This window comes from Sander lucioperca, chromosome 17 (genome assembly GCF_008315115.2).
Source record: "Sander lucioperca isolate FBNREF2018 chromosome 17, SLUC_FBN_1.2, whole genome shotgun sequence".
In the NCBI taxonomy this organism is placed as follows: domain Eukaryota; kingdom Metazoa; phylum Chordata; class Actinopteri; order Perciformes; family Percidae; genus Sander; species Sander lucioperca.
Window position 1 is genome coordinate 2,701,523 of NC_050189.1, and position 20,769 is coordinate 2,722,291.

Sequence of the window (20,769 nt, forward strand, 5' to 3'; positions counted from 1 at the left end):
AAGTGAGACGTAAGGTCATTTTCTCATAGAAACAGACTATTTTTTGGAACCAATGGAGTCGCCCCCTGCTGGAAATGAGATAGAATGCAGCTTTAAGGCTCTTCAGCATTGGCTTCTACTTTTCAGACCTGGAAGCTTCGTCCATTATTTTTACAGTATAAGCTTTCAACTGCATCAGAGACTAGAACTGGCTCAGTTGTCACCATACTTGAACTTTGGTCACATCAACAAGTTATCTGTGAACACCAGTCTGCTCACAGCATCCACTGTGGAGAGTTCAAAGGTCATCGACCAGGAGTCAGTGGACGACAAGAGATGATCAAGGAGGACATTCACATCTTTGAACTGAGACAGAGGTTACCATCTCCCCACAAATACAAACATCATGTGACTGTAGGTCATATGATGATATCAGAACCATTTCCATTTGCTGAAAGAAGATTGTGAAATGCGGTTAACAGCCCTGCAGCATCCCTCATAATTTTGTCCAAATGATACGATTCCCAGTAGATGGTGATAATTAATGAATGCTCGCAATGTAGTTACTGTAATAGTAACCACAATCTTTGCCTAACCTGTTTTAGTCGTCTAACTTTATATATTATAGAAAAGTAACACACACCAAGGGATATCCTAAGATGCTGATCCCTGGGAGTAGAGATATAGTTTTTAAACATTGTCATTGAAAGTATTTCAGATGTTGCATAGTTGTCCAATACTAATGTTTCTGATAGGGTTGGATTGAAGTCTCACAAAAAGATATAGAGTAGACCTTGACTTCACACATACTAGTCCCAAGGTGGTACAGTAGATGGCAGCTTAGTCACATAACAGATGTATATAGAGATACCTGTAAGCAGAGGTGTTGCAGTGAGAGGAATAACCAAGCACCCAGGGGCCCAACATGGGGAGGGCTCTCACAAAAGTAAAAGTTTATTTTTATCTACACATATTACAATGTTATACAATTTTACAATGCATGTACAAAGTTTCTACACTGATACCATTGAAATCCAATAAATCCTGTGTTTTTCAAGATTCAAGATTCATTACTGTATTGCCATACAACTAAGCTGCTAGGATTTTGGTGCAGTGTTGTGTTTTCAGTTTGAATACAGGGCCACCTTTCTTTCTAAATACAGTATATGGATAGTGCCTGTTTCTTGAGTTGTATTGTACTACTTCTATGTTGCAACAAACATAGAAATTAAGTTACCGTTATCATTACAGTTATTACAGTAATATAGTAACCCTTTCTCAGTATAGGGGCCAGAGTATATCTGTAGTATAAGAGCGCCAATTTTGGTGTAAGGTATTTGTAAGGTACATGTCCCGTTTGATTAAAAAAAGTAAACAGCAAGTTTTTTCTACTTTACGGAGCTACATACAGAGCTACAGTATGACACGTTCTGCATCACATGCTTAACCTCACCTGAAGTGGAGTAGCGTCTGATATTTTTCTAAACTTAACTCATTTGTTTTGGTACCTAAACCTAACCAAACTGCATTAACAACGACCGTTACCTTCTCTGGTTAAGATATGAGGACGTATTTCCTGCCACCTCTCGGGGCGCTAATTTATGAATCGCTCTTGTGGGTCGTATTAGCAGGTAGGAATAAACAACCAATATTGTTGTATGGTTTGGAGGACTTGTTGAGGACTTCTGACTTTAAACTCAGAACTCATACATCTTTCACATTGGCCCTAATCCTCTTCTGTATCAGGGAGAAAAGAGGGCTGAAATATGCTGAGATTTTTCTTCTGATTCAGTTATTTGTATTTACATGGACATAACAGTACAGCAGACAGAATCCATTTGGAATCCAGACCGAGACATTATTTTTTAGCTTGTAGAACTGCTCTGGGTTGAGGTCAGATATCATAGAACATCTTGGAATCATCCCTTAAAGTGCTCATATTATGCTGTTGGGTTTCCCCCTTTCCTTTATTGTGCATGTTATAGGTTTACAAAGTGAAAAAGCCCAAAGTCCCCCCCAAAGGGCATCTCCAACAGAAAACACTGTTCACAAACTGCTCCAAACAGCTCTATTGTAGTCCAGCCTTTACTTCAGAGACAAACGTGGTCACTTTGGAACACACGTTATAATGCTCGCCTAGCTGCTAGCATGGCACGTCCATACTCTGCTTCTGACTGGCTAGTAGTCCTTACCTAGCTACTGTCAGGGAACGCTCTCATTGCTTCTGACTGGCTAGTAGTCCTTACCTAACTACTGTCAGGGCACGCCCTCATACTCTGCTTCTGACTGGCTAGTAGTCCTTACCTAGGTACTGTCAGGGCACGCCCTCATACTCTGCTTCTGACTGGCTAGTAGTCCTTACCTAGGTACTGTCAGGGCACGCCCTCATACTCTGCTTCTGACTGGCTAGTAGTCCTTACCTAGGTACTGTCAGGGCACGCCCTCATACTCTGCTTCTGACTGGCTAGTAGTCCTTACCTAGGTACTGTCAGGGCACGCCCTCATACTCTGCTTCTGACTGGCTAGTAGTCCTTACCTAGCTACTGTCAGGGCACGCCCTCATACTCTGCTTCTGACTGGCTAGTAGTCCTTACCTAGGTACTGTCAGGGCACGCCCTCATACTCTGCTTCTGACTGGCTAGTAGTCCTTACCTAGGTACTGTCAGGGCACGCCCTCATACTCTGCTTCTGACTGGCTAGTAGTCCTTACCTAGCTACTGTCAGGACACGCCCTCATACTCTGCTTCTGACTGGCTAGTAGTCCTTACCTTGGTGCTGTCAGGACACGCCCTCATACTCTGCTTCTGACTGGCTAGTAGTCCTTACCTACGTGCTGTCAGGACACGCCCTCATACTCTGCTTCTGACTGGCTAGTAGTCCTTACCTAGCTACTGTCAGGACACCCCCTCATACTCTGCTTCTGACTGGCTAGTAGTCCTTACCTAGGTACTGTCAGGACACGCCCTCATACTCTGCTTCTGACTGGCTAGTAGTCCTTACCTAGGTACTGTCAGGACACGCCCTCATACTCTGCTTCTGACTGGCTAGTAGTCTTTACCTAGGTACTGTCAGGGCACGCCCTCATACTCTGCTTCTGACTGGCTAGTAGTCCTTACCTAGGTACTGTCAGGGCACGCCCTCATACTCTGCTTCTGACTGGCTAGTAGTCCTTACCTAGGTACTGTCAGGACACGCCCTCATACTCTGCTTCTGACTGGCTAGTAGTCCTTACCTAGGTACTGTCAGGACACGCCCTCATACTCTGCTTCTGACTGGCTAGTAGTCCTTACCTAGGTACTGTCAGGGCACGCCCTCATACTCTGCTTCTGACTGGCTAGTAGTCCTTACCTAGGTACTGTCAGGACACGCCCTCATACTCTGCTTCTGACTGGCTAGTAGTCCTTACCTAGGTACTGTCAGGGCACGCCCTCATACTCTGCTTCTGACTGGTTAGTAGTCCTTACCTAGGTACTGTCAGGGCACGCCCTCATACTCTGCTTCTGACTGGCTAGTAGTCCTTACCTAGCTACCGACTCCCAACAAAGATGGAACAGAAGTAAGAGGTCTCACTCTGTAGCTAAAACAGAGAGCTCAACACCCAGGGTGAAAAGAGGAGCTGCAGCAATGTGCAGTACAACAAATATATGGGGTTTTTTGAACATTAAACCATGTAAACCTATTCTGATATAACCTCTAAATACAATTATGAACCTGAAAATGAGCGGGCTAATATGAGCACTTTAACATACCATTTGTTTCCAAATGGGGAAGTGTCCTATAATTCCTAATTCCTCTCTACTTACAACACAGACCTGTGTCACTATAAAAAGCAGAAAATGTCAGAGACACCGTGTGTGGGGGAGGGGTGGCAGAGGGAGAAGGAGAACGTCTCCCTCCCTCCCTGTCTCTCGCTCTCTCTCTATCTCCAGCACACACATGCACACACACACACACACACACACACACACTCGCTGCCTCACACCATCGCTGGCTGGCCAGAAGCAGCGTCTGACGGCTGCATCCTTTGCTGTAGCAACGCGGCTCCTCCATCCTCCTCTCTGCGTCGTCTGCACCTGACATCCTGACCGCACGAGTCTGTTGTGTCTCCACAGTGGGCCATTGTGATTTCTCCTTTTTTTTGAGGGGGGGATCAAAACAACACCACGGACATGATGGGTAACAAAGAGCGACGAGGCATGAATTTGAAAGGCTTGCTGAAGAGGAACTGGCTTCTGATTGCCACGGTTATATCAGTGCTGGTCGGTACGTGAAGCCCCTACATGCCTGCTCATGTACTGTACATGCTGAGGGAATGAGACGCTTTCATCTGCATTTCTGTTTCTATGTCCATGTCCTCTTTGCTTTAGGATTCAGTCTTGCTTTCAGCTGCTGTCACTGTTGACATAAATCTACCTCTTTTTGCAGTAGCTGGTCACTGCTTAACTAAACAGCAACAGTAAATGCTAAATGTGTGTTAAGGATAATCATGCTGTGAATTCATGATTATCTTTCATGAAAGAATGGAGTGAGGTTGCAGGAGACAGCCTCTGTCCTCCAGAGGCTGAGACCTGTGTCTGGAGTCTGGATGTGTCTCAGAACGTGACCAGACTGAAGTGACAGCTGATCGTGGCTCTGTGAGGAGTCCCATCAATCAATCTCTCCATTTATTTATTTGTCACTTGAAATCATAAAAAACAATACCATTTCAGCGAAATGCAATCTGTCAGTTCCTTCAATGTATGCATTACAACGGAAATACTAATGCATAGATATGTGTATGAGGCAGCAGCAGTGAGTATCTAAGCTGCATGTGTTCAGACACCGTAAACTAACAAGTCTAACACGTGAAATTAAAAGGAGATTAGGCCCTAGGCCGTTTAAATATTGCTCTGTCTAAAGTTCAGACCTTATTTTGACACTCTATGGTTCAAACATACACGTTAACACCTTCTAAGCTCACTGATTAACACATCCTTTACTTGGTAACACTTTTATAAGGGTAGGAATCATATACTTAAGAAATGCTTAACCACCGCATGACTCATGATGGATTCATGCATGACTGAAGTCCTGTTGTAATGCTCACTCGTATTTCTTTATTTTAATACTTATTTCTAAAGGGACAGGTATGCAGCATTAAACCAATGCCACACCACGGCATTTATAGCCTAGGCTAATTTGTAATATCTGTCCCTAGATGGGCCTTTAAAATACATAAAACTCAACAAGAAATACATAAAAAGACAATACAAAGCCTCAAAACTGGACAAGAAAATACAGACAAAATATGTACAATACAATACATTCTATACAATACAAGAGACAAACTAATACGATAACAAATGATCCAGTCACTGTGACTCTGTGTAATTACACAATAGATTTAGGAATTTGGGTGTGGAAGTGTGTCAGTTTGACATTTGTGTTTGTTTGTTTTTTTTTATAACAAGAGAGATTCAGCGTCTTGATTACTGAGCTTTAAGAGGTCTAAATGTATTTTTGAACTTTAGACAGAGCCAGGCTAGCTCTTCCCTCCTGCTTCCAGTCTTTATGCTAAGCTAGGCTGAAACAGGCAACTGAGATGGATCTTCTCATCTCACTCTCAATGAGAAAGTAAATAACTGAACTGTTATACTCTGCCCAAGTAACTTGTCACTTTTACCAGATAAGTCATTTCCTGTTTGAGCCGGTGGATTTCCTCGGTTTGTGATTTAACAGTTTTATGTAGTAGTAAGAATATTTATTTCTTTACACTATTGAATCTATAGATCTGCTCTGTAAATCACCTGTTCTTTATAAAATAAATCAGAACCCAGTCAAACATGTACACCAGTCCCAGGCTCAGGCTTTTCCCAAATACTTTTTTAGAAATAAATATAAATTATCATCACCAACCAGATTGTTGACTGTAAAAAAAGGATGATTAATTGTAATTCCAGTTGGACTTCTAATTTGGCTTTCTGAAATGGGTATATGGATTATGGGACTTTACTTAACCCTTGTGTTGTCTTCCTGTCAACACGCTTGTTGTCCCCATCTCAATGTTTCCCAAGTTTGTGTGGGTGTGTTTTTTTCAACGTTTTGGTCACTTTCATTTTAAAATTAATATTGCTTTATCTGACATTTTTTTAATGTTTTGGACTGGCTTTTTCCGAAGTTTTTGACATTTTCTCCTGGTGTTTTTTACATTTTCAGCACTTATTTCGACATCCCATATTTTCTAATATGACAGTAAATCTGTGACCCATCAGAATGTGAGACTGTAGAGCCGTCTATCTGCTGTAAATCATTCTGTCACTTTAGCAGGAAAAATAAGACCCGGGCAGAGCCATTAATAAAAACTATATAAAAATATAGTTTCTTTAAAAAACTTTGAAAAGGGGTCAAATTTGACCCGAGGATAACATGAGGGTTAAAGTGTCTATATGTAACTTTAAGTTTGTGTTGATTCTAGCGGCCCCTTTAGACTAAAGCTGTAGTGTTTTTACCACACCTGCTGTCTTAAGGATCTTTTATTTATGGTGCTGTATTACCCACTGTAGATTAGTGTTACCAGGAGGTCATATAGTTGAGATGAATGTTTTGCTCAGACAGAAAATCCTTCATTTACAATAAGAGAATAAGTTACAGATGCATCGCTGCATTTCAAGTGTTACATATGGTACCTTAGCCTGGATGTATAGTGAGAAAACTGGGTAACGTTATCACTGTCACTGTGTCACGAGCCAAAGCATTAAGACATTGTTGAAGCAACCAACGTAGTAATAACTTAGATTAATATAGTGCATTTCATGAAACCCTTTTATCTTTTAGTTGTTCTTAGTTTAATTTCCTTCTTTCCTGTGATGGCCCTGCCCCAGTATCAGCCATAACTACAGCAGATAACTTCTAAAATAACATTAAAATACAATCAGGCCTATATAAAGAAATCTCCTGCTACCTTTTACCTGGCTCCTCTGGCTGGATACACTAACACAGGCTTTTATGGTGTAACAAATAAATCTGTGACCCGTCAGAATGTGAGACCTGGGCAGAGGCCTTACTAAAAACTATATATAACTAGCGTTCTTTTCACTGTTAGTCTCGTTTGCTGTTACAGCTCATTTAAGACCATTGTATGAAAAATGACAGAGCTTCAGAAACATTCCATATAGTCACTTTAACTTAGTTTGTGGCACAGAGGATTGAAACATTAAATACATTGTGTTTTTATGAAAGCACCTGCTACGGAAAGTATTACGAGGTGCACCAGGAACTTTACCTTGCACGGCAACGGGATTCTCGCAATAATCACAAAGTCACGTGAGAATCACGGGATCACATAGAAAACAAATCTGTCCGGTTCTGTGTAAAAAACCATCTGGAACGTCAGGTTACCTATCAACACACAGCAAATAAACAATCACAACATCCTGACTAAGATTAATTTAATGTGGATGGATATTTTAATCCTACATCTAATCGTTGGCTAAGTATTAAAAATATATCTGTTTTGTAAGTTAGTGTTAGTGGTTAGTTGATGTCGGACATATCGTTTAGTTAGCTTAGTGTCAGGATCCCACAGTCTTCCCGTTCTCCCTGCTGATTCCTCACATCTGTTTCCACTTCTGTCTTCATAAAAGCTCAGTGTTTTCAGATCGGCAGCTTATAAAAACTTAAGTTCTGGGTTATTTGTTTCATTGCTAGCAGACAAAACTGACAGGGCGGTACCTTACAGCATTACAAGTCAATGGAGGGCGGAGAATTCTTTCCCCCCCGGTGGGCGTGGCTTTCAGGGTATGACGTGATGTGCTCTGTCTCTATCCCGGTTCCCCGGTTTAGTGTATGTCATTAAGTTTTGGTAATTTGATTATGGTCAGGTCTTTACAAACAAAACATACACACTCTAAGAAAACAGCTGCAGCTGTAACACTCATTGCCTGCAGGTGGCATAACATTTTTAGTGTTAAAACTGTCTGTAGGTGGCAGCATTGAAATGTCTTCACTGCAGGTCCAAACCGCTGCTGCTGCTGCTGCTGGTGGTTGGCGTGGGTAGGACAGGGCCAAACAGCTCTAACATCTGGAGAATCTGTAGCTTGCTAAATGTGAAAGATTGAGTTCCAAGGCTGTTCCATCAGGTATAGGTCCTGTTTTGATAGCTCAGTGTAGTCAGGCCATCAGCGTACACTTTGCTGTGTCATCGCAGTGTTTTACAAGCATCTTTAATGGAGCTCTGTTATGTGTGATAACGCAGGAGGCTTGGAGTGCATTACTGAAACCATTGAGTGGGATACATGTGAAGTTTAGAGCTGGAAATTATAACGTGTGTCATGAATTCTGTAGGGATGACACTGACCTGTGAAATAATGTGACAGTGACAGTTGCAGAGAAAATTATGAATTTATTTAAGCCACATAATTCCAATTTTAAGGTTTGCGTTGTGCTTGTCTGTCCTGCTTGACCCATGTATAATATATGTGTGTCTTTCTTCTGATCAGGGATCAGTTTGGGCGTCGTGGTCAGAGAGTATGCCTCCCTCTCCCATCTGGACAAGCAGTATTTTGGCTTCCCGGGAGAGATCCTCATGCGGATGCTGAAGCTCGTCATCCTCCCGCTCATCATTTCAAGCATGATAACAGGTGACGTGAATATATTTTTGCTTGGACGCTTGGTAAAAGTGATGAATTGCGATAACAGAAACAAAAGTGCATTACAAGAAACCAGTAAAACTGTGAATTAAGTTTATATGCACAAGGTTAAAGATGAACTGATAATAGTAATAGTCCAGGTGATATGTAAAAAGGATGTTCACTTTTTCATAAAAACATATATTTACATATTACAGGCACTATTCACACACATTCACTCACTGGGGCTGAGGATGCCATACAAGGTGCCATCTGCTAATCAGATAAACATTCACAGGCCGATGGCACAGCATCGGGAGCAATTCAGGGTCCTTTCTCAAGGCCACTTTGACATGGGGCAGGGCCAGGAATCGAACTCCCAACCTTCCGAATGGTACAGTGACTGGAAAGTAAAATGGCCACCACGACGTTTTTGCGATGGCTCCATTTCTGAAAATGTTCAGCACCCCAAACTGTAGCATATGGAATTCCATGCTTTTATGATCAAGTGAATACATCACCTCAAATTTAACATAAATCCTGTACTGTAACTAGTTTCAGCCACAAAGAGGCCAAGAGAAAGTGTGCATGGCTGAACTTATTTAGCGATGACTTCAAAATAAAATAATTTTGAAAGATAAAGAGAAAATAATGTAGCTGCAGACTAATGCAGCATGTAGCTGATACTAATGAGATGCACCCTTCATCTTATCAGAATCAGAAAAAGGACTATTGCCAAGTAAGTACTTACAAGAAATTTGCCTTGGTGGTTGGCGCATACATAAACAAGCAAACATATTGAACATCCACAACAGCATATAGAGGCTTCCCTCTGAAATTTGTTAGGGCAATTGTTAGCCTGGTTGACACCAGATCCTTCTCAGCTGTAACTGAGAGTGGGTCTGGGGAAGGTTCATTCACAGCTCATTTCCAAAGGGGCGTCACCAACGGACGCCGCTCAAATGCCTCTGGGCGCAATTGGATAGTCCTTCAACCAATCAGACCAACGATCCGGGTGACGTAGCAGCTACAGCAGCATCGACGGGTTTGCTGCGCTTCAGTGGCCGTCATGTTGGAAAAATTGGAAATGGGCTTGAATGGGCTCTTGGCCAGATGGACTTGCCGTCAGTTCGTCAGGGCTTTCCCAGGCTAAGCTATTGTAGAAGCAGTTTCTTAACCTGAAACAGCTCCGAAATCACTATCACCAAACCCACTAGACTTCCTTTAAATAAACAGTACTTTTGGAGTGTATAGAGCCAGCATATCTCCACATGTAAATGGGTGAATTAAGGGTTTATTTCAACCAAACCAGAGTGGCGATTGTTGAAAGAGTGGAAAGACAAAGCAAAACAATTTTTCATAGTTTTATTTTGTTTCTGTTGACTTTGAATGAAGTGTGTTTTATGATGATGAAATTACTGTTCATTTAAATGGAGTCTGGTGGTCCCTCTGTTGGGATCGTTTTCCATAATGTTGTGGCAAAACAGCGCTTTTAGTGGAGGTAAATTGAAAGTGTGCAATTGGCCAATAACTTACGTTGTAGCTTGTTAGAGCCGTCTTGCTTAATACTGGACCAACGTCAAAGATTGTTGTTCCCATCAGTCACTTAGACACAAACACATAGGAACATAGGGTCCAGGTCCAAACACGAAGTTACCTTTTAAAGTTGCAAATTAGCAGTTACCATGTAGAGAATATAGAGATTGATCTTGCTTATGAAACATAACATGTGATTGTGTTGAGCATTTTTTGTCCATGATAAATAGTTCCTGAGTTGGTTGTTTTTTTCCACCTGCATTTCCCCAGAGTTTTCCCCACCTGCGCACCTCACTCACTGTGTGCCATAACTTCCTCAGAAATATATGGAGGCCTGTTGTAGTTATAGGTATCAGGCTTGGAGCCCTTGTTTTTCTTCTAAAACAAGCATGCAGAGGAGGAGAATTGCTTTTTCTCCAGTGCAGTATGCTGCTCAAGGATAATGTGGATGGTGAACCCACCTATTCAGCTTTGACTTTAATTCAAGCTGTATTGGTTATTGTTACAGTACATGTAATGGTTGTGAAGACTATAAATATTTCTAAAATTGGTATATTTCATTTCTCCCATGTTTATGATGAAATAATATATCGATTCTATAGTTTCTAGGTTGAATTGTACTCCTCCTCACAGGGACAGCCTGATGGCTGAGGGGTCAAGGTGCTGGCCACGACATTAACATCCAGCAAGGAACATTTGTTGCGTGTCATTCCTAACATCTATCTTTTCCTGGCATCTCTCTACTGTCTGCTCTCAAATAGAAGCTTTAAATGCCCCACAATTCTCATTTTTTTAATCTTTCATCAGCATCTCAGTCTTCATCCACGTATTGACTCTGCTGAACTCACTGAGCACTTATTATTTAGTACGTGTGAGTCATGGGATGAAGTTTACTCACCCAATCAGATGAAGAAGATTGTAAGGTTCGTTGGTAGCTCTAAAGAAAAGCTGGTATGTAAATCTTACATTGTTTAGAGGTTTTCAGTTGTCGGATTCATTAAAAAACTATCATCACTTTTTAACTAAACCGGTTAACTTATTATTCATCTCTGTTCATTTTAATAGTTTTTCTTTTAGTCTTTCTTTTGAATGATGTGTCGCTGTTCTCATCACCTGACTATGCCATGGTTGATGGCTGAGGTGTCAAAAGCCCAATCTGTAAAGTCTTTGACAAGATAAATTATTGGATATTAATGTAACTATTAACTAATTTTTAAGTAAGAGCTTGATAAGTTGAGACTTTAAAATCTTGTGCTTTTTGTCCACAGGTGTTGCAGCCCTGGACTCTGAGGTTTCAGGAAAGATAGGCCTGCGAGCTGTTATTTATTATTTCTCAACAACCATCATTGCGGTTATTCTTGGTGAGTTGATTATATTCTTCAGTTCTCTAGTGCTCTGTTTATTTCAATTGCTTTGCAGTTAAGTCACTCAAAGGTGTAATGTAAAAGTGGTGGTTGAAATGTAACCTATTTAATGAGTCAAGTTGTCATCACAGCATACTGAGCGGTGTCATCCTTTGCAGGGATTATTTTGGTGATGACGATCAAACCGGGAGTCTCTCAGACAGCTGACCACATTGACAGAGCCGGGACCACGCCCAACGTCACAACAGTTGACACACTCTTGGACCTCGTCAGGTGACCTATTGACCTATTTGAAACAAATTTCTCATAACCATGAAGTATCCACTCACTCGGATGTTAAAGTGTCAGTAGCCTTGCATTGCTAGCTCTATCTCCACGGTGCTGTGGAGGAAGGTCTGGCTACACCACACATACATTCTGGGATAGGAAAACACACACGCTCTGACGCAGCGACGGTGGCTCTGCAAAATAGTCTCAGATAGATAGAATGTGTAGCAATAGCAAATGCCACATACAATATTAAATGAAGTTAACTGTCACAATACAGTAACTTGTGTTATTTAAACAACTTCATTAGCAATCCCACTAATCGCTCCCAAAACGTCTCAGTTAGAGAGTTAATGCTGTAAACATATTCATTGTAAATCATTCCCAGAAAGAACCAAGCAGGACTGCCTTGTTGCACAATCCAAATTTTTCTAAACTTGAAATTTTCAGTGTGTAGCTTGCTAGCTTGAAGTTGGTTGTTAGTTGAAGCAAACAGAGTTGGAACACACTGCACAGAGAGCGGAAGTTGAGGGACCTCGCCAGATGTCAGGCTTTATCCTGGAAATGTTATTCCATTGATCCAGACTAAAGTGACTGCAACGTAGTAGGCCCTATCTTGCACCCGGTGCAGTGCAGCGTAAAGCCCGACTCAAGTGTCTTTGTTAGTTTAAGACCGAGGCAGTTGTCAGTCTCCAGTCCAGCACCCACATCATTTAAATAGCAAATGCACCTGCTCCCATCTGTGGCCCATGGGCGTGCTGGTCTTACAGGGAGGTGTGTTCAGGTGCATTCTGGGAGTATTGCTATCTTGAGGCAGCGGGAAGTGATCGCGCCATTAACCAACAAAAACCTGGTCTAAAGTCAATAACGCAGCATTTCATTGTTATTTTAACAGAGCATTAGTAAAATACTCCTAGGCTCGTGCACAGCGCGCACACTAAGCTTGTTACACACACACAGGGACGCACAGCAGCACACACACATGCAGAAGATTACAAATAAAAATATTACAACGTCAAATAGTATTATGATATGATCTGCTCGCACCCTTTAACTTCACACACGAGCAGATCAGTTTCTTCTCTCCTTCCTGCTCAGCAAATCCTCCATCATAATAGCAATGCTCCAAGGTCCAAACACGCCAAAGGGAATGGGAGATGATCTCTGATTGGTTTATTGCATGTTACGCCCATCACACCCCTCTGATTAATGAAGACACTAAGTACAACCCTTTTGAACCATGCACCCGGTGCACGGACCCTTTTTTCCACCATTAATCTAGCAGAAGTGGATTTGGACACACCCTAAACACACCTGCACCAGGCGCTTCACACCGTGCTCTTAGATCGTTAAAATAGGGCCCTTAGTCTGTCCCTGATAGTGTTTAAAATTTAAATACTTAATTCCTGGTGATCAGTCAATAATCATTTGTCACCTTTATTCGGCCTTTATGCTTTAAACAAACTTGTTTGTGCAACATGTCAACGTGGTTATACTTCTGAATATCCACAGTCAAAGGTGGGAGAAAATGACACGCTTTCTGACTGTTTCTCCAACATATTATTGGAGATACACTAAGCCATACAAATTAAAAGTGACAAAAGTAGTGATGTGAATAAAAGAGAGAGAGCTTCACTGCTACGCTAAGCCAGGGTCATGGTAAATCCTAAACATCAAGCCCGTAACCTAGTGCCTCTTCATACGTGTTGCATTAGACGTGAAAGATGTGAGAGACAGCTGCGTTTCGATCGTCTAGTAGGTTCCTGCTAAGTGGACTCATCGAATATTCATAATAAGTAACTAATAAATGATACTAAAATCCAATTCCCCCACAACGCTTTATTGACAAACTCTTGGTAGCGCTGTGAAAGGCATCTGCAGATTTGAGTGTTTTAGCTACCTTGCTTTAATATAAGCTAACCACATTTACATCCTCTTTATGAAGAGCTGGATTTTGACTTCCATAATGAGTTGTTGCAATGATCCATCTGCCAGGAAATGAGTGTAGTACACATTATTATATTCATTAACCCCCAATCTTGTTTTTTCCATCAACAGAAACATGTTCCCCGAAAATCTGGTGCAGGCTTGTTTTCAGCAAGTAAGAGGCTTCGCACATCCATCATTCATCATGTTTCCCTTTCTACACATGGTTAAAGTGCCTTTTAAACCTACACCAGTCAGCTGAGTATGTACCACGTAGCCATGTGAACGTAACTCTGATGTTGTGAAATTTGACCAATTACACTCCAGTACAAGACCAAGCGCAAAGAGCTGGAGCCTCCGAAAGTTTCAGTCAACACCACCACAATTCCACCTCTCACAACTACTATCATGTCGGTGGTAGAGGTAGGTGTGCCCATTACTCTACTCTGTTCATCTAGAGCAGTCAGTACCTTAATGCTTTTGATGCATGGCCAAAGATACACTTGCACCAGAGTTCACCAGTGTCTGTTGGGGATATCCATTAACATGCATGTTGAGGTTTTGATCTTTAAATAACAACAGTGTGTCCTTGTCGATCCATCTGTTGCACTTTCCGTTTCATGTTTCTCCACCTGGCAAGCAGCATCTGATCTCAAAGCATCAGAAAACCCAATAATAAGTCATAAGTAGCCATGGGTCATTGGGCTGGGATCCTGTAGAAAACATTTGCACAGCTCATCAATGGATCTTTAGAGAGAGCAAATGTGGTTGTGAAATCAGATTCCTGACCTGCTCTCAGTTAGCTGAAAAAAATCACTTTGTTTTTCCTATCTTGGCAGAACATAACAAAGGACTATCAAATCGTCGGGACATATTCTGATGGAATCAACGTATTGGGGCTTATCGTGTTCTGTGTTGCTTTTGGCCTTGTCATTGGGAAAATGGGCGAAAAGGGCCGTATCCTCCTGGAATTTTTTGATGCCCTGAATGAAGCAACCATGAAACTGGTCCAGATCATTATGTGGTATGTATGAAAGACATTTCAAAGCTACACAGTTTGTAGCTAGTTTCAGTTTTTAAAAACTTGGCTGACTTGCATGTACACCTTTTCAGTACTTTTCAGTACTTTCTCTAGGAGGGTGGCTGGCGTCTCCCTTAGAGATAGGGTGAGAAGCTCAGTCATCCGTGAGGAGCTCGGAGTAGAGCCGCTGCTCCTTCGCGTAGAAAGGAGCCAGTTGAGGTGGTTCGGGCATCTGGTAAGGATGCCTCCTGGGCGCCTCCCTAGGGAGGTGTTCCAGGCACGTCCAGCTGGGAGGAGGCCTCGGGGAAGACCCAGGACTAGGTGGAGGGATTATATCTCCAACCTGGCCTGGGAACGCCTCGGGATCCCCAGTATCAGTCGGAGCTGGTTAATGTGGCTCGGGAAAGGGAAGTTTGGGGTCCCCTGCTGGAGCTGCTACCCCTGAGACCCGACCCTGGATAAGCGGATGAAGATGGATGGATGGATGGATATTAGACCTGAATGTGTCCCGTACCTATCTTTCCTTTTCAAAGATGAAGTGATATATTTGCTTTAAATTGACAAAAAAGGCTTTACCGCTCTTGACCTTAGTAAACGGTAGTTTTAATAGGGCAGAACTGAATGTCATTCTTTTACATTTAAAGTTTGTATTGAGGTTTTCAAATTAATCTTTGAATGTCTCTTTTATGATGTTTGAGCTGTCAAAACAGGTCAAAAACGATGTTCAAATGTTCCTTCTAAAAAACACACTGGTTCGAACGATTGGAATTTCTTTTTTTGTACATTATGTCCATAAAATGGAAAAGTTACAACAAGATATACATAACTACTTGTGTTGGTATATTTATTTTAACTATAACATGTCTTTTGAAAGATCTCTACATACCTATACATTACAAAATAAACTAATGTTAATAAACTAATATCCTATACCGTGATATTTAATATAAAGACTGTAATAGACCTCTTTGTGCCCTTCTGCACATTCTGCAACAGAATACGACACAGGAACCAGCTATTTTATACTCTAAGTAGTGGGTAGCATTACTACATTCAATACAAGTGTAGTGTTGCTGTAGCTTAACTACTTCCAATGAAGTATAGCTTGTACCAGCTACAGTTTCAAAGTAGCTTCCCCAATGTATATTGATGGTTACTACTATACTGACGGTTAGTTGATCAGGCTAACCAGGCCCTCTTCCCACTGGAGTTTTTGTAGCTGCCTGTAGCACATTTATATTTGGCATAATCAAAAAGAGAAAGAGAGAAACTTCTCCATAAATTATATTCCAAAATGCAAAAACCCAACCTGAGTTTGAAGCGAAAACAGCCCAAACCTGACCGGTAACCTAATACTGGGTTGGGTAGTAAATATTCATGCTGACAATTTGATTTATTTGTTCAACCAACCATTCTAAACCCAAAGATGTTCATTTCATTATCATAGATAAGAAAACCAGCAAACATTCATATATATATATATATATATATATATATATATATATCCTTTTAAAAAATCACTGAAATGGTAATCAATGTTTTAAATTGTTGTGGATAATTTTTCTGTTAATTGACTAATCAATTAATCGAGTTAGCATTCAGCTGTAGTGCAAATGCACAGTATTTGCTATAATCTTCTATATAATATAGATATAGATATATAATATAATCTAATTCTATAGCCCATATGACTCCATCTTTATGTGTGCTTTCAGCTACATGCCAGTAGGGATCCTGTTCCTAATTGCTGCTAAGATCATCGAGGTGGAAGACTGGGAGATCTTCAAGAAGATGGGTCTTTATATGGTGACGGTGCTGAGTGGGTAAGCTGTCCCATACTCTATATCTGCCTGTTTCAGACACAGGGATTTATGGCTGACATTTAGGCCGATTCTCTCTCCAGTGATACAGTAAAAGCTGAGCTCTGGTTAGGCACTGATAAGGGCCAAGGACATTTAAAACTGCTCAACCTGCAGATGCAGTAATGAAAGCTACGCCCATGCCACTAAATCTAAGTGACACCATTAAAGACTGTACAGTAAATCCCCTACGGTTAAGTCACAGGGTTGGCCCAAGGCTGCGGGTGACGAAATGTGCACGCTTTGTTGTAATGTTCTGAATGCAGCTTTCAGAACCTATACAAAACTTTTCCGTGCATTATTGCTTTATGACTATAATTCACAGTGAGTTTTATACACAATCAACAGAAAAAGTCAAAAAAGTAGAGTCAAATCTCTCCAAATGTGCCTTTTCATTTAGCATACCGTACCATAAAACCATAAAAAGCACCTGCTTTGAATGGGTGTTATCAGTTGTTATCACCACCATTGTTATGAGGCGGTAGGGCCAGTAGTAATAAGCCCCCCACTAACAAGTCTAGCGGTAGTAGAGGTCTGATCGGGCCCAATTTTTCCGTCTGAACCCGGCCAGCGTCCAGCGTCCGACAGAGCCGTGACCGAGCCCGGCCCGAGCCTGACACAGTTAAAATCTCGTTTTTTTTTCTCATACTAATGACACATGTAGCGTTTGTTTGTATGGAAAGCTTTTATTAAGCAACTATAGGAAGGCATTCGGAAATGTCAACAGATGAGGCATCAGCTCACACGGGGGAACAAGCGCACGTTAATAAGCTGTTTAATTTCAAATGTTCAATGTGTTAACCTTTCCTGCTTGCTTCGATTCCGACCGTGATCAGAAAACCAGGGGAGACTCGTTACCTCCAGGGCTGACGTTATATAACGTCGGGGTTAAAATCCCGTTTCTGGTGAGCAGATGAATGAACTTGGCTTTCAGTCTGGGGTTTATCTCGGACACCGCACACACTGTGTACAAAACTTAAACTTATTCCACCAACTCTGCACATCTACACGTCTGCTTCCTCTTTCTCTATCTCTCTTCTGCCCACTTTACACACACACTGAGCTCTCTTAAAGGAGCCGCAGCACCATTTTACAACAAATGCCTTATCACGCTGATGTGACCGAGCCTGACCCGAACCCGACCATCATTTCTAAATATCTGTCCCAACCCGGCCCGGCCCGTCGGGTACCGTCAGGACCCGTCGGGACCCATCGGGACCCGTCGGGACCCGTCGGGCTCGGGTCGGGTATCCATGCCGTAGGGGGTGCTGTTACGCATATTGCTTTCTAGCGTTGTGATTGGCCGAGCGGCCGAGCGGCCGTAGCTGCGATTAAAATAACACAAAGTCAAGTACATTTACATTTAGTGCTTATAAGGAATTGATACCTTTTTTATGGTATATTAGCACTTCACAGAGGAAAATCCCACCAATTACATGTGTAAAGTGTTGTAGGACTGTTTATAAAATAAGAAGACATTTGGTTTTCGTTTTTGACGTGTTTTAGGATGTTGTATTTTAGACGGTGACATTCATGGTCTTTTTTTTTTAAACTGTATCCCTTTATGTTTTTACCTGCAAAGTTTGTCATTCCTTCACCTCAGGTATGTTTATACAAGCACTGTCACTGTTTAAATAAGGCATTAGCTGATGAGTTGCAAATGGCATGAATAGTTTGAAAGTTACCAAAGCTTAAAAATAAAGTGGTTGTACTCTGAGGTAGCTAATACATGGAGGGGGCAGTTCAATTTTAATTTATTATTATTATTATTATTATTATTATTATTATTATTATTATTGTGTTAGTTAGTTTGTAACTAATTGTTTTTGACAAATAGATTACTTCTGATCGTAAGCGGATGCTATTTCGCAAAAAAAAGTTTGTTTACTTCTTGCTAGTTAAAAGTGATATTGGAAGTGAATCCCTACTAAAACAGCTCACTGTTCTAACATGTGTTTAACTATCTAGAGGGGACGGCTTCGTTTATAGTAGTTCTTCTTGAAATTACACCTACCAGGGACTTTATTGGAAGATATTGATAACTCGTGTGAAAACATCAACACAGTCTAATTAGTAATGTTTCATGACTGCAAATAATCAGCTCTTTACCTTGATCACTGATTTCCTATGTGTATGGGAGAAAAGAAGTGCATGTACAGACACTAACATATTTTTGTTGTAGTTAACATTGGAACTTGCATGGTAGTTGCTGTATTGTTAAATTAACAAACTGTTCTCTTCATCGTAGATCATTGATAGCATCATTCAGGAGAGTCCAGTTTGACTAACAGTGTGTTGCCTCATCAGTTCAATTTTAGTCCAAAGCCTTCATTAGTAAAAGAAATCCCATAATGACAAACAAGATTGTGTTTGACTTCTCTTGTAGTCTCGGAGCACGCGTCATTTGTTGTAAACAACCTGTACTTTTCTTGGTCACTGTAGCGTTTTTGAGATGAAACTGCTTTTTGTCACGTTTTATTTTATTGTATTTGTAGTTGTGGTCAGATTTCCCCCTTTTGACTCTCCTGAAACCTTCAAACTATTCATGCCATTTGCAACTCATCAGCTAATGCCTTATTTAAACAGTGACAGTGCTTGTATAAACATACCTGAGGTGAAGGAATGACAAACTTTGCAGGTGACCTAAAAACATAAAGGGATACAGTTTAAAAAAAAAAAAGACCATGAATGTCACCGTCTAAAATACAACATCCTAAAACACGTCAAAAACGAAAACCAAATGTCTTCTTATTTTATAAACAGTCCTACAACACTTTACACATGTAATTGGTGGGATTTTCCTCTGTGAAGTGCTAATATACCATAAAAAAGGTATCCTTATAAGCACTAAATGTAAATGTCTTGATAAGTAGGCCAAACAGGGCTGTCACAACTAATGTAGTGATTTAAAAGCACCCTGTTAGATTGGCCCGTTACTTTGAATACGTCTGTTAGATGGTAATATAGGAAGTAGATTCTATAAAAAGGACTGCCTTATGTTCGCTAACATTACCTGTAGGTGGGTGAAGCTCCTAGCTAAGCTGCTATAACTTGCAACGCAGTTAGGAAACCAGAACAAGCTAACTACTGATAACATAAGCATTTTGGCTCAGTGGATGTCGATCTTATTGTTTTAGTGAAGTAAATAGAAGGAAAATGGACAGCTAACAAGCTAGTTAGCTAGCGATCTAGCATGCTAGTTAGAAATGACTGACAGAGACCGTGGGGTGACAGATCAGTCAGAACACACTTGTCATAAAGTAAAAGTAACATTAGTGTTAGCCCCCAATGCTAAAAGCATTGAGAAGCACACCAAACGGGTTTGTCACAACTATTTTAGTGATTTAAAAGCAACCTTTTTCTAGTAGATTGCCCCATTACTGAGAATACAGCTTTTAGAAGGTAATATAGGAAGTCAACACTATAACAAGGACAGACTATGGCAGCTAACAATAAAAACTATCCCCCATATTGGTTTATAAGGTTTTACATACAGTTATTACATTAGGCTACATTAAGATTTGTTAAACCTGATATCATGATGAAAATGGATCTTATGTGTTAAAGCAGCTCATGATTTACTCATGATTTACCTGATGAAGGTCTGAGACCGAAACGTTGTATTTTTCTAAATAAATTATTGCTTGCGTAATGGTCACTCTTCTCTAAAGCAGCTCATGATAAAGTTTTAGTCACAAACCATCCATTTTAAACACTTTAAGGGCTGTTTCATACAGAACATCCTGAAATGATTTGTCATAAACTATGTAACATTAGTGTTAGCCACGATGCCTTGTATTTCTCTTGTTACACACCCATACGTGCACGCACACACGCACACACACACACCCAGAATATATATTAAGTTAGCTAAAACACATGGATAAGGACTAATGAGGCAGACTAGATAAACATATATGCCACTTTAACGTTTTAATTCATGAATGAATGAATGAATGAAATATCTTAGAATAGACTTAAAACACAATATTTGCTCTTTTTTTTATTTACTTACCCTGTGTAGACATGACTGAAAGATGTTTTGTCTCGATTCCACCAAGAGAATTAAATAAAAAGTAACGGTAGTTGTTGAGAAGATCTTTTTAGTGGAGGAAAAATAGCTGTGGTAAAAACGAGCTAACAAGCTAGCTAACAAGCTAGTGAAAAAACGGCAGGAAACGTGGACAGACAGCCTAAAACAAGGCCTTTTT

At 40.8% G+C, this 20,769-nt stretch overlaps 1 protein-coding gene and 1 long non-coding RNA gene across 2 annotated transcripts in view; one reads left to right on the forward strand and one right to left on the reverse strand.

Annotated features, from left to right (window-relative positions):
• Positions 1 to 4,969, reverse strand: LOC116060917. Its single transcript, XR_004107618.2, has 3 exons — positions 4,959 to 4,969; positions 3,948 to 3,954; positions 1 to 135 (listed from the first exon to the last, which is right to left on the reverse strand). It is a non-coding gene; the product is annotated as an uncharacterized LOC116060917 (long non-coding RNA).
• slc1a1 (solute carrier family 1 member 1) overlaps positions 3,923 to 20,769 on the forward strand; it is a 27,107-nt gene continuing 10,260 nt past the window's right edge. The window contains exons 1-8 of the mRNA XM_031314668.2: positions 3,923 to 4,242; positions 8,457 to 8,597; positions 11,390 to 11,482; positions 11,644 to 11,758; positions 13,811 to 13,853; positions 14,006 to 14,101; positions 14,518 to 14,702; positions 16,415 to 16,522. Of these exons, the coding sequence (XP_031170528.1) occupies positions 4,149 to 4,242; positions 8,457 to 8,597; positions 11,390 to 11,482; positions 11,644 to 11,758; positions 13,811 to 13,853; positions 14,006 to 14,101; positions 14,518 to 14,702; positions 16,415 to 16,522 (875 nt within the window). The 5' untranslated portion in view covers positions 3,923 to 4,148. The remainder of the gene's footprint in view (positions 4,243 to 8,456; positions 8,598 to 11,389; positions 11,483 to 11,643; positions 11,759 to 13,810; positions 13,854 to 14,005; positions 14,102 to 14,517; positions 14,703 to 16,414; positions 16,523 to 20,769) is intronic.